Source organism: Clarias gariepinus, chromosome 22 (genome assembly GCF_024256425.1).
Source record: "Clarias gariepinus isolate MV-2021 ecotype Netherlands chromosome 22, CGAR_prim_01v2, whole genome shotgun sequence".
NCBI lineage: Eukaryota > Metazoa > Chordata > Actinopteri > Siluriformes > Clariidae > Clarias > Clarias gariepinus.
In genome coordinates, this window is record NC_071121.1 from 21,260,183 (window position 1) to 21,278,988 (window position 18,806).

Below are 18,806 nucleotides of genomic sequence, written 5' to 3' on the forward strand. Positions count from 1 at the left end.
AAATGCAAACTTTTGAAATCCCCTTTTTTTCCAAATACTCTTGTGCTCACTAAACTCTGTGAAGAACCACAAAAGTTCCTTACTACTTTCTCGCCGTTTAGAATTAACCAACAGAACGCTGTGACCTTTTTGTTTTTATTATCTTAAATATCTTGTTTTATTTATTTCTCATCTTTATTTACTTATGAATATCTTTATCTAAGTTAATTTAAATTGCATATTAATTATATACCTACAAGTACTGGTTGTTCCTCATGAAGATGTCCTTTGCTCCTGAGTTTTGTATGTGCTATGTTCCTACAATTGTATATTTTATTCTTCTTGAGGCCCAACCTGCTGAGTGATTGCTACCCACTCCTAGCATTGCAATGGTAGACCTGTGAAAAGGGAACAAGTTGTGTATGAGAGTTTTTACAAAGAAGAAGGTGGTGGATTTACAGATTTAAGCAACAAAAAAACCCTAAATCATTGACCTCTGAGACCAGTGATCCTTCAAAACAGTGAGTATGAAGAGGTTTTATGTTTTAAGACAACCCATGCCTTCTTCATTTTAGTTGCATTGCAACTAAACACTTATACAACTTATACACTTCTTTACTTTTAATTTCATTTCAATGCATTGTGGATTATGTTTATGGAAAAAAATAATATATCAGCACATATGATGTGTGAAAACATTGTACTTCTTAATTCTTAAGCCTGCGCTTTATGGCTCGCTCATCACCATGGTTACAGTGGTATGACGTCATCGATAATCGAGCTGACAAAGAGGTGAGCGCGAAGACGTTGGAGATAACAGTTGCGTTTTTTTTTTTTTAAAGCGAGCGACATCCCTCTCTCTCGAAAATGAAATATCGCTGAGGAATCCAGCATGAACTTGGACTCAAAGACAAAACTATGAGTTCAAGACTTAATCCACCCCCTCGCGCTGTGAAGACGAGCGGTGGCAAACTGGAGACTTTATTGAGGGGCGCGAGCCCCTCTCAGCCAATGATCGGCGACACGCCTAACGAGCCCGTGAGCCTCGCCCAGCGTCAAACAAGCACAGGTAGGGACCAGGCGCGAGCTTGCTAAATTGTTTTCTAGTAAATTCGAAAAGTCACGAGGTCTCACTCCCTTTAAGAGCTAACCCCTACTGGGTGGTATAAAGGGACTGTAGTCGCCAAGTTTAGTACATTTAGTTAAAGTGTAACGGCTCAGTACTTCGGACTTTATGAAGAAGGTTTAAAACAGTTTAAGTCAGTTAAAATAAACCAATAAATACGTAAACAGAGCGTATTTTACCCTAAACAAATCTTAAGTTTGAGTTATCAATTCCACCAGTCTTCTCCAACATCTCCAGTCTGTCCCATTTGTGTTGCAGGAAAATTGGCGAAAGGAAACACACACGTACAAATACACACAAGGTGGTATCAAAAGGTTTTAAAACTAGCTTTATTTCCACCCTCACTTTTCCACTGTATGTCCACCCTCAGATCCGTTAAGGGCGGGGCCGACCCACTGCGTTAAGGGTCTGAGTTACTAATCGGAAGATCAACGGCTCGAGCCCCAGCTCCACTGAGAAGCCCCGCCCACTAGATCTAGCGAGGGGGAGCTAGAGCTCCAGCTCCTCCCATTTGGCTCTGCAGCGAGCACCACTGTCTGCAGCCTGCAGATCGGGGAGGGGCTGAATCTGGGGCGGGGCTGCACGTGCACGCCCAAATAGATTCTCATTGGTTGTAAGTAAATTATTGACATCGACGCAACTTTCCTCCCACAACTCCTCTCATTGGTTAGTGAAATGGATTGAAGTTGCTGCCACGATAAACAGAAAATGCAGTTGGAAATAATACTTATGAATTATACATTTTATACAAACACTGAATCCTTTGCTTATTTATTCAGATGCGTACAAATCTCAGTTAAGTTTTTTTTTAAATGTACGCTTATGACTGGTTTGTGGTTTAAGGTTACATACATTTTAGGGCTGCACGATTTGGCAAAAATGTCACATTGCGATTATTAAGGTCAAAATTGCGATTTACGATTGCGATAGGATAAACAAGTGGTATGACTCAACTTGCTTGTTATCCAGGAAAATCCACCCACATTACTAATAATGCTGAAATTTTAATTTCTCAACTGAGATATAGTGTACAGTGCAATCTAGCAACTAGAAATGAACAATGTTTTCTAATTAAAACAAAATTGTACAAATTTAAATAACTAACATCTTTACATTATTGAATTTAATTACATTAAATTAACTTTAAAATAAAATTAAAAAGTCAAAAGTAGTAATTTTTACATTTTGTCCCAAAACAGGGACATTTAAGGAGGATGTAACATATACTTTATTGGTATTTTTATCAAATCACTCACCATTTTTAATCTAATGATGAAGAAGAGATTAAAGGAAATAAAAGTGTCCTTTAAACATATTAATTTTAGAGTCATGCTAATAATCATGAAAATAATTTAAATGAGACATTTCTAGTGTTCTTTGTGACACAGATTTCTACACTGTATTTCCATTTATTCTTAAATAAATCTGTTAATAGCTGTCCTCTCTAACATACAGTTAAGTAGCTTTAAATATGAAAAGATTAAATTAATTTAACTTACCGATGGCCAAATGAAGTCTATGCCCGAAGCACTGGAACCTAGTCCAGTGATTAAGTGCCACCGCTTTGGTGATGTTTGTGCTGTTGTCTGTTGTGACAGCGACCAAACCATCCTTACAGAGGTCCCATACAGCCAGTGCCTTCTCAAACTCGCGGCTACAGTATGTTCTCTCCGGTGTGATCGCCAGGGAAATACGATGTTTGCAGGCAACGGCTTTTCAGTTCAAACTCATTGTGCGCGGTTAGGCTAATATATGTCTCAGTCGTCCTGCTTGACCAAAGGTCCGTAGGGGTTAAAAAGAATTTCACTGCAGTTATTTCAAGTTGAACGTCGCTACGTCACTTACTGAGACTTACAAACGCATCTGTAATAATGTGTTGTTTTGTTCTGCTCACACTCGGTTGTGCTTTGTTTGGACTTTTTACTACTCTTGGCTTTTACCGCCATGCATTTATCATACTTTTCTGTGTTGCTTCAGGTGCTGATATAAATTTGTTGTTTTGCCACCTGATGTAGCGACTTTAGTTTTCCAAATTTCTGCTTAGTGTCCGATATCCTGAAACCAAAAAATCGGCAAATAACAGAGCTTGCATTTTTTCTGGGCACAAGTTCAGCGTCGGTCTCTTCTGTATCCATTTAATTCCGTCTCCACACTGCGCTGCGGAAAGTCACATGAACACCAGCTACACAAGACTGACTGGTTATTTTTTATTTTTGACATAAGAAATGACCATACAGCTCTAAGAATGAATGTCTTGTTACGTCCGCGAACGCATTTGTTTATTTAATATAATCGCAACATTTGCTGTAATGTAATCGCATAGGCTGACATCGCGATTGCGATATGATTAATCGTGCAGCACTAATACATTTACAAGCAAGGCTTCCGCTGTTTGGTCCCATTTCTGGCAATCCGTGTTTTAATATTGTTAATAAAATAGATAAATGTGTAATATTCTCACCACTATCCTTATGTTATTAAATTAATAAATTTAATAAGAAATTTAAGAAAATTGTTGTTAAACATCAGAATTGTTTATAAATACAAACATTTATGACACATGAATAAATTATGATGACAAATGAATTAATTTCACTTTTATTTATTTAAGATGATACTGTTTACAGTTTCAGCAAAGCATTAATTCTCCCTCCCAATTTAATAATGGCACGTGAAACAGCAGTCTGGGTCCTCTGTGCCATCATAAAATCCTCTGAGGCAACCATGTTTCCCATTGCCGCAATAACCGAAGCAGGTCTTAAATAACGTTTTACATATTTTGCATTCTTAAATTTTAAAAGGCACCCGTAATTCAGCCCTTGATGCTTCACTCCAATTTTCCCAGTTCACTACACCTGTAGCCAAAAACACACACAAAGCAGAACTTATTTAGGATTGTTAGCCATGATACAGCTTTAAAAATACAATAAGCAAAATTACATAAAAAAACGGACAGATGCTTACCGTCAAGCCATGCATAGTGTGCCTTCTGTCTGAACTGGGTCCTGTTTACAATTGCACTAAAGCAACTGCAAGTAAGTGAAATATTTATGTAGGCAGCATCTCCATCCTGTAGCACTACTTCCAAGAGTATGATCTCCAAGATCGCCATGGTTAACTGGAAAGTATATGGAAAACGTTTAACCCTTCATTTGCTTAAATGAAACAGGACAGTATTCCAGCACTTACTGTAAGAGACTTACATCCAAAAGTTGCAACTCAGGAGTCACGATTGCCTTTTGTGCCTAAAAGGAATAGCAGAGAAGACATGTAATTCTACACATGTTAAGAAAATACAACAAAAAAGTCATTAAGTGTAATTAAATTACATTATTTTCAGTTTGCCTCTTGAGTCTCTTTGTTTACATAATAAAAAGTGCTACACCTTTAAAATTAAAAATTGACTGATTCCCATTAAACGTACAAAAGTAACTCTCTTTGTGCTTTTGTTCATGACCCTAAATAGATTAAAAATTGAAGCAATTACGCATATCGCAATATGTACATTTACAATTTCTTTAAACATTTTTATTATATTGCACAGGCCTAGTATGTATAATGTAAAAGCGCACCTCAGCAAATAATTAAGTGCTAGTTAAAAAAATGTAGAGAAATAAAGAAAAGACAATAAATCTCAAGGTGAAATTCTCCAAAAGAAGCAAACACCACCATCACCTAATACCAGGCATGTCTGTCTGAGGGTGGAAAAAAAAAAAAAAAAAAAAAAAAATATATATATATATATATATATATATATATATACTTTCTTATTACTTTTTAATTAGTTCTTAGTTTTTATTTACCTCTGTAAAATTAAAGTACCCTGTGGTTGCAAAGCTCAGGGAATACTGGAATTGTAAACATTACGAACACATTTGTTCTATACTGGATCAAAATCTAGTAAGAAAACATCAGCTCTATAAACTTACCATAAGGACAAAAATGCCACAGTTGTTGCTTCAATGTTGTCGTGGAAGGCCCTGTTGATGTAGCCATGAACACAGTCAATCTACCTTGAAAAACAAATTATTTAAAATGCTTTTACATTTACTTTTTTCAAATGATTATTGGTACCATATTGTTGACACAGTATTCATGCCAAGGCCCAGGAGAAATGATCTGTGCAATATTTCTGTGATGAGAAAGACAAAACAAATTCACATGGTTAGGAACAAATAGTTTTTTTACAAATGTGGTAAAGAACGACCACAATCTTTTAAATAATGTGATTAGGAACGACCACAGTCTTTTTAAAAATGTGGTAAAGAACAACCACAATCTTATAAAAACGTGGTTATGAACGACCACAACCTCAAAACAGTGCACTATAAAACCTGTAGATTTGCACATATTCTTCCTGATTGAATATTTCACCATGCAGAGGATCAAGGAAATAAATGTCATGCTTTCCCGGATTCACAATCTGTTGAGTATGTGACAATACATTCACCAGACAACAAGATGACAACAGCAGTTTATAAATCAAAAAGTAGATCAGAATACATTTTTAGCATTTTATGGAAAATATTCCATTCTTCCTTTACTGCAAAACACTTGCTCTGTGTAGATATGCTTAAATCTGAACTAAGGATGCATTCCTGTAATCTCACACATGGACACAGTTCAATATATTGACAAAAAGAATAATTGTTCACATACAGCACGAATTCAGGCAGAAGCAGACATAAGTAAATCACAAGTTAAACGGGTTAAAGATTAAGAATTACAAACCATCCAATGTCCTGGTACCCATGTTGAGAAGATAAACCAATCAATGTTTATATCCAGCTTTAAAAAAATATATATTGGTCATGACCAAAACTCAGAAAAGTTGTCAGGATTTATTATTTCTATTTGGCCATGTAGCAACTTAATATGAATTGCCACAAAAAACATTTACATTTACATACTGTATTAAAAAAAAGAACATACTTTAAGCTATTCCTTTAAGCAGCTTAAGCAATCTGAGCACAAAATACAGACTCTATCACCTTTGATTTTGCTATGGTCTCTAGCACTTTAAGGCAACAGTTGAGAACCTGTAATTGAAGAAATAAAATAAAATAAAATAAAATAAAAAAACTCAACATAAACATCATTGATCAATTCTATATGGAAATATTATGTGTCTTAGCTGTTTACCGTTCCCTCTATGTCTTTTTCCAGGCCTAGAGAGCACAGGTCTGATCGTGTTAGGGTTATGTTGTATACAGTTGTGAGTTGCTCATCTTGAAACTTTCTGACATCCAAAGCATTGCTAAGCTAGGATTCAGAAAAAAAATAGAAGAAACAAAACCACCAAAATAAAATACTTACGTTGATGAACTGTATTTTGCAAAATAAAATTCCTGAATGGAACTTACCAACTGCTGTTGCCCACGATTTGGCATAGATCCCCAAAATGTTCTGCTTGCCACCCAGGGTCACATTGCGACTGGACAGCTGTACATAAATAAAAGATATAAACAAATCTTAAATATTAAGCAAAGCACATAAACTTTATTGATTTAAAGAACAAGCTCAACCTGCATGTGTTTCTTGCACATCTAGAGTTTCATTCAAAAATTGGGTTGTCTTTGAATAATCTGCTGCCACATTTAGTCCTGCTCCTCCTGTGCATGTTATGAAGATATAGTTAGTACAATAAAGTGTAAAATTATAAGGAAGTGACCCTTCAGAATTCAAATTCCGCACATAGAATATTTAAACATTACCCAGTGTGATCTTTCCATTGCAATCTAACTGAAAATTACAATTGCCACTGAACAGTTGCTTGAGGTGCTCCTTCTTCTTCCTGTTCTTCCCAAGGTTCTGATGATGAAGTGTATTTCAAACAAGAAATATGTGTGCAGATGGTCTTAAATGGTTTAAAAAGTAATTAGTTCTCTTTACTTCTGAAAACAGCTGCTCTATGACTATTAATTTTTCCAGTCAGCTCTGGTACGACACCAGAAGTACGCAGCACATCTCTCTGATCTTTACTATTGTTTTGGTGGAAACCGTCACACAAGCAGTAGTGCTCTGAGGAACCAGTGATTGGGTGGCAGTCAGGATCCACAAGCGTCTTCTTGTGAGCCAGCCAGGGAAGGTGAACCTTTAACTTCCTTTCATTTGCTTTTTGTATGTTTTTAGGGATAGGGTCTTGTATGCTTTTCTATATAAAAAAAAATAAAAATGAATAAATTAGATGTTTAAGCTTTAAACTAATAAAAAATTTGTGGGCTAAGATGAAAAAAAAATTATTTTGCTTTTTCAGAAATAAAACATTAACCAAAAGCAAGCCTTAGGCTGTAAATAGAAAAACAAATCCTAGGCTGCCTGTTTTTTATTTTCCTGTTTTCATACCTGCTTCATATCAAAAGCAGTTATAAAATTGGGATATTTTAGAAAAAAAATATATATAATCAAAACTTACTACTGAATCCCAAAAATGACCATTGTAAGTTGCAGGTGGAGATGGGATTTCACTCACTGTAATATATATATATATATACAGTGGAACCTTGGATTACGAGTAACACGGTTTACGAGTGTTTCGCAAGACGAGCAGAAATTTTGACTTGAAAAACGAGCATTGTCTTAGTTTACGAGCACCGAGTATCATGTTTCACGCATGCGCTTCTTGTTTTGACATCGAGCGTCACGTCATCACAAGTGAGCCAACGGTTTTTCTCTCTTTTGCAGCGGATTTGTAGGTAATCGTTTCTTCTGCTGGGTGAATACACACACACACGCTGTGTGTGTGTGTGTGTGTAATGTGCGTGCGCACACGCACACATTAATGGAGAGACCGTTTTTAAACCGTTTAAAAATTAGCAAGGAACATCACTAGCCACACTCGTGTGAGCGCATACTAACGGGATCACTACTGTAAAGTAAAACAACAACAACAACAACAACAAAAAACTAATTAAACAACTCACCTTTGAAAACAATCGTGACAAAAAAGAGTTTGTGTGTTTGTTTGGCACCCTGATAGGAGAGGAGCTGTAAAGCCGAGACCTACCGTCTCCCCTGCTGGGTCTTAGTGCTTGCAGTGTTTTTGAGCGTGTTTGTGTCTGTGTAAGGCAGAGAGTTTGTGTGTTTGTTTGGCAACCTGAGAGAAGGGGGCTGTAAACGTGAGCAAGCCCCCTTTCAGCCCCTCCTTCTCTCAGGTTGCCAAACAAACACACAAACTCTTCTCTGTCGCGATTGTTTTCAAAGTTACATTACATTGGCTGCAAGTTACAGTCCTTCTTGCTGAGCATTTTGGGAGGAATGCAGGTGACCCAGGCTGAGATTGCTGGACGCAGGACGACCGAGGCTGAGTCTGCTGGACGCAGGACGACCGAGGCTGAGTCTGCTGGACGCAGGACGACCGAGGATGGGGTGGTGTGGAAGAATGGCTGCCAATGTGCTTCAGTAAATTTGCCCGAGTTAACACAGTCAATGAACAATAGCAGCAGTAAAAGTGGGATTTTGCCCGACATTTCAAACTGCATTTTTTGATGATAAAATCTGAAATAAAAACAAAACAAAAACAAAAAACATTTCATTACTATATATTTGTAGATAATTGCCTATACTTAACTTAATTTGTATTTCACTCTGACCTGTGGACAGTCAAATAACAAGCAAATTTATTTGCGATTTAATGTCCTTGATCAGTAAAGTAGGGATGCACCAATCATCGGCCAATATAATGCCTTAAAATAAAACAAACACTCCATTACAAATTCAGACATACATAATTATGCACAGAGCATTACTGCCCGGTTTGGTACCATAGTAAACAAACTAAAGTGACAAAAGCAAAATTGTTTAACTCACCATCATGGTGCACTGCCAACTGGAAATGGTTTTTGATGTGATAGTACACCAACTGTGGCATACTGGTGTATGGGCAGAAAGGGCAATTGGTGCAGCAGTCTTTTATATACTACTCACACTGCCCTTTGCTTAACACTTTTATGCATGTTTGCGAAGAAAATGGCTCTTAAAAGAGCCCTTGGGTTATGTAAACAAAACAAAGATAATTAAGGGGTAGTGCACTGTAAGTGTTGGAGAATAACAGCAAAACAAAACAAGTTAAACAAAATAGAAAATGTGGTGCACAGGGAATATTAATGGGGATGTCAACATCAAGGATCTGCAAATAGAAGGGATAGATCATTGGTTTTAGTATCAAATAATTTAAATTGTGTATATATAGAAGTAGCATTATAAAAAACAAGCCCTTCTCTTTGTGCTAAATGATTTTATTCACAGAAACAAATCCTAACATTTTGCAAATCCCATTACAACATTAAAAATGAAACCATTAAAGTTAATTTACTAAGGAAAAAATACATTTAAATGAAGTCAGTAATGTTAGTCGCTTTAGAGTTACTGTTGTAATAAAGATACACATTTATTACATTGAGGCTCGTTTACAGTGAAACATCATCCACGACAGGCGGCAAACGGTATACAGTACATATGCATGAATTACTAACAGTTATAGATGAAAACTATATCCATGACATACCACGCATGCACTGGGGAAGACACATCATCTCAAATGTCTTAAAAAGCACACACACAAAAACTTACTTTATGTACTAACGATACACTTTAAATTAACAATTTAGACATAAAATGTACCCGGTACACCTACTCACCATGCAGCAAAGAACACCAAAAATGGAAGTTTCAACGTCATCACTTTGCCACCAATGAGAGGAATTGTGGGAGGAACGTTGCCTCGATGTCATTAATTTACTTACAACCAATGAGAATCTATGTGGGCGGAGCTATGTGGCCCCCAGATTCAGTCCCGCCCTGATCTGCAGGCTGCAGACAGGGGTACTTGGCTCCACTAGGTTGCCGCTAGTGAGAGACAGGGGTAGCTGCAGATCGGAGTAATGGGCGTGCCGAAAGGTTGGGGCGTGCTGAAAGGTCTTTATGATTGGTTGCGCAAGTTGCGTGTTTAAAGGCTAATATTAAAAGCACACTTGCACTACTCTTATTGCACTTTTCCATTTTTTACCATATCAGCCTTCTGTGTTGTAAACTGTCCCTTTTTGCAGAACAGTAACTCAATTATCTTACCTCTGTTGTTCTCCAAGTTCTCCAGAGTTTTTTTATAGGTTTCTTTAAGTTTTTTCAGTGTTATTTGTAACAAGAGTTGAGAGAAACGTAATTTCAATTCTCTATATGTATACACTGTACGTGTAGCAAAATTGACACTAACGTTGACTTTGACATTGCCTGATAAGGACAAATATAGTTCATAAAACACCACAATAAAGGGGAGGATGGGTACAGTTTAGTAACCTTTAAAGTGTCACTTATTCAGTAAACAGACACAATTTTAGCCAAAAAAAATTTTTATTTAGAGGCAGAGCTGCTCCGTTTAAGAGTGTACTCCACCCAACCTGTACACTCAATCTGCTCATTCATTCATTTATGCTGTAGTAGCAGTCCATGGAACAGAATCCTTCAAACTCTCTGTCAGAATAAAATGACGAGACCTAAAACATTTCACGAGGCCTAAAAACATCTGTAGCACAAAACGGACACCAATACAAACTGCCAACCCTTACTTCGAGGGAAAACCTGTCCGTGTTTCGTCTCACAGTAATATGTGTCTGTGGGCACCAATTAAACGAACAATTAAATGATAAAAAAAGAAAAAAATTATTTATATTGACTAACCACACCAAGCCTTACTGCCACCATGTTCTTCCACGCTAAAATAAAGGCACTTACATATAAATAGGATTACCGCTGATTGGCCAACGCAGAAGCTCCTTTCACCAATGAGAAAGCTTTCGACACGCCCCCTACCTTTCAGCACGCTGATTGGCCAACGGGAAGCTCCATTCACCAATGAGAAACCTTTTGGCACGACCCCTATCTTTTTTACATGCCCCCTACTTTTTGACACGCCTCCTACCTTTCGACATGCCCTCTACCCCTTCGGCACGCCTCGACCTTTTGCTCCCCGCCTATTGCTCCAGCCTGCAGTTATCCCTACTTGGCTAGTGATGGGAATCATTTTAGTGACTCGGTTCTTTGAATCTTGTTCATCAAAATGAACGAATTTTTTTGTGAGTCATTTAGTTAATTTCGTTCTTTTAATCAGAAATTCAATTTAGTTCAATTCAATTTTATTTGTATAGCCCTTTTAATGATTTACATCATCACAAAGCAGCTTTACACAATCAAAAGAATTAAGTTTGTATAAAATGTGAATGTGTATAAATCAAAATTATATGATTGTCTTTGATGAGCAAGCCTAGGACAACGGCGACAGTGGCAAGGAAAAACTCCCTGAGATGGTAATAGGAAGAAACCTTGAGAGGAACCAGAATCAACAGGGAACCCATCCTCATTTGGGTGAAAACAGATAGCAGGGATTGATGTGCATAATAATATGCGAGACTGGATGTTCAGTATAAGATGAGATGTGTAAGATTAAAGTCCAGTTTGTTCCTGGAGGCTCAGGTAGACTGTGAGGAATTCCAGTCCTGAACTATTGAGCGACTGAAGTCACAGGTCCTCAGAGAACAGCTGTCTGCATCAGTCGAGGACAGGACCACCTTTATGGAAAAGTGGAACCATCCCCAGTCACCACACGCACTCCAGGCAGACCACACAGGGGCATCCATGTGATGAGATCTCCAACCAAAAGCAGGACTCCAGGATGAGTTAGAGAGGTCCAGCGGGCAGAGGGGGTCTGGATCAATGGCAGCTCAGGAGCGACATGCATAGCTCGACAGAGAGATAGGTAGAGGAAAAAGAAGAGACGGAGAGAGAGAGAGGATAGAGCAGAAAAGGAGAGAGCAAAAGAGATGGAGAAATAACAGTTAGGTATGGTCACAGTCACACAATGTATAATGTGAATGTATATTAACTGTAGAGTGCAAGTAGGGACTCCGGCAGGACTAACTATGACAGCATAACTAAAAAGGAAGAGCCAGAAGGAAACACAAACATGAGGGCTTCCAGAGATGTAAGGCAACCAATCACCTCACCGTCAACAAACCTGAGTGATCAATGAAAGTGAGGAAGACAGCATCTAAACGTACCAGTTCACCATAATACTCTATGTCCATGAGTCCCCCAGATCTGCTCCTTTTCCTAAGGCTAATCTATTTATAAAAATGCTTGGCTAAATAAATAGGTTTTTAGCCTGGACTTAAACACTGAGACTGTGTCTGAGTCCCGAACACTATTTAGAAGACTGTTCCATAACTTTGGGGCTTTGTAAGAAAAAGCTCTGCCCCTGCTGTAGTTTTCATAATACGCGGTACTGACAAGCAGCCTGCATCCTTTGATCGAAGTAGGCGTGTCGGATCGTAAGACACTAGCAGTTCACTCAGATACTGCGGCGTGAGACTATTTAATGCTTTATACGTCAAGAGTAGTATTTTAAAATCGATGCGAAATTTCACAGGAAGCCAATGCAATGTGGATAAGATAGGGGTGATGTGCTCATATCTTCTAGTTCGAGTAAGGACTCTCGCTGCTGCATTCTGGATGGTTACCCAATAGCAATATAAAAATCTGTTGGAGAGCATTCCAAAACCTGTAATTGCAATTCCGGGTTATTTGATTTGTTGTGATGTTACATTACCTTTAACTATACACTCTAAATAACGCTTGTTATATTTTGAATTTAGAAATATTGTCAGCAGTTCACAAAAAATGAAACAAAACTGTTCATCTCGCCAATACATGCACCTGTAAGAAAAACATAAGAAACTAATTTTTTTTGCAGTGGTCTCTTTTTTTTCCCACAGCTGTATATACATAGAAAGGTTCAAAACATTGTATGCACACTTTTTTAAAAACTTAAATAGAATTCTGGGAGCAAGTGTAATATTATATTTCTACTAAACATATTAGTAGCTGCACCAAATTATTTTGATTTAACTTATTAGTGTTTGGTTTTTTTTCAAGGTGTTCTTAACATGGCAAATTGTAAACACAGACGCATCAAGAGGCCAATGAATGCATTCCTGGTTTATGCAAGGACACATCGGCCTATTTTGTCCAAGACGTGTCCAAACGCCACCGCTGCAGAGATCACCTTGAAGCTTGGGATTGAGTGGAGAAAACTAAGTGATGAGCAGAAGGTTCCCTACTTTGCAGAGTCACTGAGGCTTAAATGGGAACATCAACAACAGTTTCCTGGTGAGGTGAACATGGTTAATAGGTCCATCAGGTCAACCCTGAGAATTTTGGGGTTATATTATCCTATCTGAATGACATTTAAATCTTTCTTTTCTTAAATGTAGATTGGGAATATAATCCACGACCGCGGAAGAAAAAGCGAGTTAACCCAGAAGTGGCACCTCCAAAACCTACATCTTGCACCTCACCAGCCATAGCCCAGACTCTTACTCAGAGTTCTGTTCCTCATGACATCCCTGTAGCATCACTCAACAACTCAACCTCGAACAACTCCACCGTGAAGATAACCCTAATGCTGTCTAGTAAAAAAAAATGCTATTGTTCATATGCCTCTTACATACAATAATGGCATTTACTGTGGAGTATTTTCAAATCCGAGCTTAAATAGCACATCCCAGTTCCAGTAAAATGTAATGCTTCTTTTTTAAAGTCATCAATCATTATAGCAAGCAAACCAGATACAGTAGTAAGTTATGTCTATAGGTATAATAATAATAACAATAATAATAATAATAGTATGATTAACTAACTAATTATACAACAGAGTTTAGTCCACCAAATTGGTTGGCCAATCAGCAACTCATGAGTGCTGATATTATGTATAATATGACTGGCACGAGGGTAAGTCAAGTATTATCTGCACTCTCATTTATTTACAATGATAAATAAGTCAATACTACTAAATCTATATAAATGAAAGAAAGGTTTTGTCTGCACGAGGGTAAGTCAAGTATTATCTGCACTCTGGTTATTTTAAAACTTCTGTTGGCAGCACCATCTTACTTAAATTATTCAAAAGAAAATGCTATCCAAGGGCATTGTGATCTTGCATGACAATGCCCGTCCGCATAAAATATATATTCATATACTTATCAGATTTAAAGTTGAAAACATATATATTTTATATATTTAAAATTGATTTAAAAATAAAAACTGCCACCATGTAAAGAAATCAAAATATTTCTGACATTTATTTACAATGATAAATAAGTCAATACTACTAAATCTATATAAATGAAAGAAAGGTTTTGTCTGCACGAGGGTAAGTCAAGTATTATCTGCACTCTGGTTATTTTAAAACTTCTGTTGGCAGCACCATCTTACTTAAATTATTCAAAAGAAAATGCTATCCAAGGGCATTGTGATCTTGCATGACAATGCCCGTCCGCATACTTCTGCTCACATCGTTGACACTAGGTTTGAGGTGTTAAAGCATCCTCCCTATGGTCCTGATCTTGCTCCATAGGACTTTCACCTGTTTGGTCCCCAGAAAGCAGCCCTATGAGGATCAAGATTTAGTTCTAATGACAAAGTGTAGACAGCAGTGGATTCGAGGCAGTTCGGCCTAAAACATTTTTAATAAGGAAGTACAAAAGCTTATTGACAGATGAATAAAGTATATTAAAAAGCAGGGAGATTGTCTTTTCTAAGAGTAAATAAAAATGTATTCTACATCCAGAGTACAGCTAATTTTTTATTTACCCCGGTATGCATTTCATTGCACTGTTACACACTTACGACTTACTCTTTCCAGCTGTGGCTGCTTTGGCAACTATTTTTGTTAGTGCAAAATTACACAAAATATTTGCCCATATTGTGTCTGAAATGTCAATTACAATTTAACCTTGGATTGCGGGCATAATTTGTTCCAGAAGCATGCTTGTATATCAAAACACTCATATATTAAAGCAGAAATATTAATATAAAAATAGTTAATATAAAATGTAAAGTAAAACTAAAATAAATTAACCTGCACTTTACCTTTAAAATTATCCGGACAGAGCAGTGTTTCCATTTGTGTGTGTGTGTTTGTCTTTATATACTTGTGTGGACCAACCCCTGACAGACCACCTGTGTTGTAAGGACATAACTGGGGGGGAAAAAAATAAGACATGGATAAAGGACTTTTAAAATCTGGAAGTATTATGTTTATTGTTTATATACTGAGAAAAAGGTAGAAAAAGAAAAAAGAAAACATTGCCAAATCTGCCTAGCAACAAGCCTGGTCCTCACAAGTGTAGAATTAAAATATTTTTTTTTATATTGAGTATTCTGATATTTCAAGTGACTTTCTGACTCTCTACTGCCACCAGATGATAAGTTTGTTTTTTTGCACCATTTTTTTTGTTTAGAAAACTGTTGTATAAAAGCAATATCGGACTCATAAGGATGCTGTTGTAATGAATATAAACACGACTGTACCTAGGATACCTAGAATAAAATTAAAGCCGTGCTGCTTTTTAGTGCTGATATTTTCATTTACTTATTTATTTTTCTGTAACTCATTTATCCGTACTTATCCATCATATGGTCACTAAAATAGTTAATTACATTTATAATTTAAGGAATTTAATACAATTTAATACTCATACTGGTTTCTCTCTACAAAACTAGCATGTGATGATGACGTGATGATGCACATCTACATGATGCGTGAGCTTGTGTTTATCTCAGAGCAATCCTTTAATTGAGTTTCTTAATTTGACCACATTTGGTTTCTGGTTTATCTCTAAACAATGTAAGTATAGCTGTTTATAAATAAAAAAAAAGTATGCCCTGGTATACTAAAGGATAAAATGTACCTTAACCTGTGCTTTTGTGTTTTTGTGTCTTTATGGTGGGATGAACATGCCTTATTGTTTTTCTCTGTAGGCTCTGCCTGTTTAGACCAACAAGTACCGATCTTTCCGGGAGGATCCCTCTTTGCTTCACCTCCAGCTGCTCCAATGTCCCGTATGCCTGGACCTTCATTCCCGGGGACCAGGTGAGCTGGTAGTGGCATTGGAGATGTTTGAGAAGTCAAATGGTTACAAATTAAGCAAATAATTCTGCTGTTTTAAGTAACTGTCAGAATTCAGTATAATTCTGTTCACAGCGCCTTGGATTCTCCTGACACCTTTGTCCTGGATGACGATGATATTTCTGCCTTAGACAATTATCTTTCCACTACAAAGACCCACAACACAGACACATATCTTTTAAGTTGTTTACCAGTCCTGGACAAACAAGCATTGGAGGATGTGTTAAAGAGCCTTCCTCAGGGGTTGGAGACTTAAAAGTTCCAGGAGATGGTCTTTAACCCTTTAAACTAAAGTGGCATGGATCTGTGCCAGCAATACAGTATGTGTCAATGACCATTAAAAAAAAACAGCTGTTTATATGGAAGCACTGCAGGTGTGTGTTAATGGGGAGGCTTCAAACTGTGCATTTCGGTTTTTGGATATGTTAGAACCAAAGTCATCATTACTTTTAAAACACGTTAATTTGACCACGACAGGAATATGGGAATGATGTAAAAAAAAAAAAAAAAGCGAATTCACCAAATGCTTGTAATATTATTCATTTTGCTTATTATAAAACAACTGAAAACAAAAATAAAAAGATGTGTTCATATGTACTTGTGCTATTTGCTTGCCTATGAGACATATTTGTTAATCTTTTTGTTAGTCATGCTTGTATAGTTGGTTAAAATAAAAAAAAGCTTGCACAAACTTAAACCTTTACATATTTATTAAACCATAGTAATGCAGTTCATAACCTGTTTTATTCTTAATTAAAATAAAGTTCCTTTTTTAAGTCCTAATGTGTGATTATTGAAATCGCAGTCACATTTATTATAAGAACATTTATTATTTTCATGTATTATTATTTCATGGTAATCATGTGTACTGAATGCAGTCAAATAGCATGATGTTTGTTAAAAAAAAAGAGTTTGACAAAAGTTGTGTGTGACTGATGGGTGTCTGGACCAATAAGTTGTGCAGGATGCTGTAATGCTATAATGACTCGCTGTCATGCTGTAATGAAAACTAGTACAGTGATGCAATAGTGCACTTAACATACCTAGATTTCTTCATTGCAAAGGCATCAGTGATCAATCAAACAACAGTTTACGGGACACATTGTTGATGCCGATTCCTGACGTCCGCTGAGACGCCATTCGGCTAAAGATGATTCTACAGTAAATATGTTTCGATCAACTTTGGAAGCTTTGAAAAGCACCTTTCTCTAGCCGCTTCAGTCAAGGGGACAGTCACAGATATCCAGAGTGCCAATCACATGTACACGTAGATTTCTTGTTACCATACCATACCACTTTATTTTTAAAGCACTTTAAAACAACAACAAAGCTGACCAAAGTGCTGTAAAAAAGTCAACAATCAGGCCATATACAGCAGGGTGTTTTATAATAAAACGTTAAATTTATAAATAAAAAAATTGAATTTAAATTAAAAATTAAAATGATGGTAACAAGAAAAAGAAACAACTAAGAACATAATGACACAATAACATACTACTACTAATCGTAGTCCTAATAAAAATAATGATAATCAAAAGAGAAACAAAACATCTCAAAAATGTACTTTTTTTTCAGCTTGTTGATAGATGGATGGATGGATAGATTATTAATCCCAAAGGGAAATTGTATCCAATATTCTACCATGATATCAATAGTAGACATGTTAGTTGATTTATTTGTATAGTGCTTTTACCAATGTCCTGATTGTCCCTGATGAGGGCGGCATGGTGGCATAGTGGTTAGCACTGTCGCCTTGCACCTCCAGGTTTCTCGGTTCCCGTCTTTATGTGCATGGAGTTTGCATGTTCTTGTGCTTAATGGGTTTCACTCATTTAGGAGTGGCACTCGTAAATTGTCAGTAGTGTGTGTATGTGTGTGTGTCCTGCGATGGATTGGCACCCTGTCCAGAGTGTCTTCCCGTCTCGTGCCCAGGAGCGACACATGTAGCTCGACAGAGAGGGATTGAGAGGGAAAGATAAGAGAAGAGAAGAAAAGAGAGGAAATAAGAAGACATAAAAGTTAGGTATGGTAACAGTCACAAATAATGTATAAGGTGAATGTATATTTAGTGCAAAGTGCAAGCAGGGGCAGGACTAACTACAGTACAACAGCAAAACTAAAGGGGAGAGCCAGAAGGAAACACAGACATGAGGGCTTCCTGACATGTAAAGCAAACAATCACCTCACCGTCAACAAACCTGAGGGATCAATGAGAGTGGGGAAGACAGCATCTAAACATACCAGTTCACCATAATACTCTACGTCCATGAGTTCCCCAGATCTGCTCCTTTACCTATGGCTAATCTATTTATAAAAATGCTTGTCTAAATAAATAGGTTTTTAGCCCAGACTTAAACACTGAGACTGTGTCTGAGTCCCGAATACTATTTAGAAGACTATTCCATAACTTTGGGGCTTTTTAAGAAAAAGCTCTGCCCCCTGCTGTAGTTTTCATAATACGCGGTACTGACAAGCAGCCTGCATCCTTTGATCGAAGTAGGCGTGGCGGATTGTAAGACACTAGCAGTTCACTCAGATACGTTAGGTGTGATGTGCTCATATCTTCTGGTTCTAGTGAGAACTCTCGCTGCTGCATTCTGGACTAGCTGAAGCTTGTTTATGCATCTAGTTGAACAACCAGACAGTAGGGCATTACAATAGTCCAAATTACTGGATAGTGTGTAGCATCCTTGCTGATATTTTGGTGTTAAAAATCATTTGAGAAAGCTGGTACAAGGAAGC

At 37.1% G+C, this 18,806-nt stretch overlaps 1 protein-coding gene across 1 annotated transcript; it reads left to right on the forward strand.

The window, feature by feature from the left end:
• The first annotated feature begins 407 nt into the window (after positions 1–407).
• LOC128510651 (transcription factor SOX-30-like) lies at positions 408–16,785 on the forward strand. Its single transcript, XM_053483086.1, has 6 exons — positions 408–500; positions 822–1,048; positions 13,031–13,264; positions 13,369–13,566; positions 15,917–16,028; positions 16,140–16,785. Exons 2-6 carry the CDS (start codon positions 898–900, stop codon positions 16,318–16,320), a joined length of 876 nt encoding a protein of 291 aa, XP_053339061.1. The 5' UTR covers positions 408–500; positions 822–897; the 3' UTR covers positions 16,321–16,785.
• Positions 16,786–18,806: the final 2,021 nt, after the last annotated feature.

What these genes read in the sequence shown, in the direction of transcription:
- LOC128510651 (XM_053483086.1), top strand. Translation starts at nt 898, where the DNA reads ATGAGTTCAAGACTTAATCCACCCCCTCGCGCTGTGAAGACGAGCGGT. An exon ending in ACATCAACAACAGTTTCCTG is followed by an intron (nt 13,265 to 13,368) that starts GTGAGGTGAACA and finishes TCTTAAATGTAG; the next exon opens with ATTGGGAATATAATCCACGA. An exon ending in GATAACCCTAATGCTGTCTA is followed by an intron (nt 13,567 to 15,916) that starts GTAAAAAAAAAT and finishes TTTTCTCTGTAG; the next exon opens with GCTCTGCCTGTTTAGACCAA.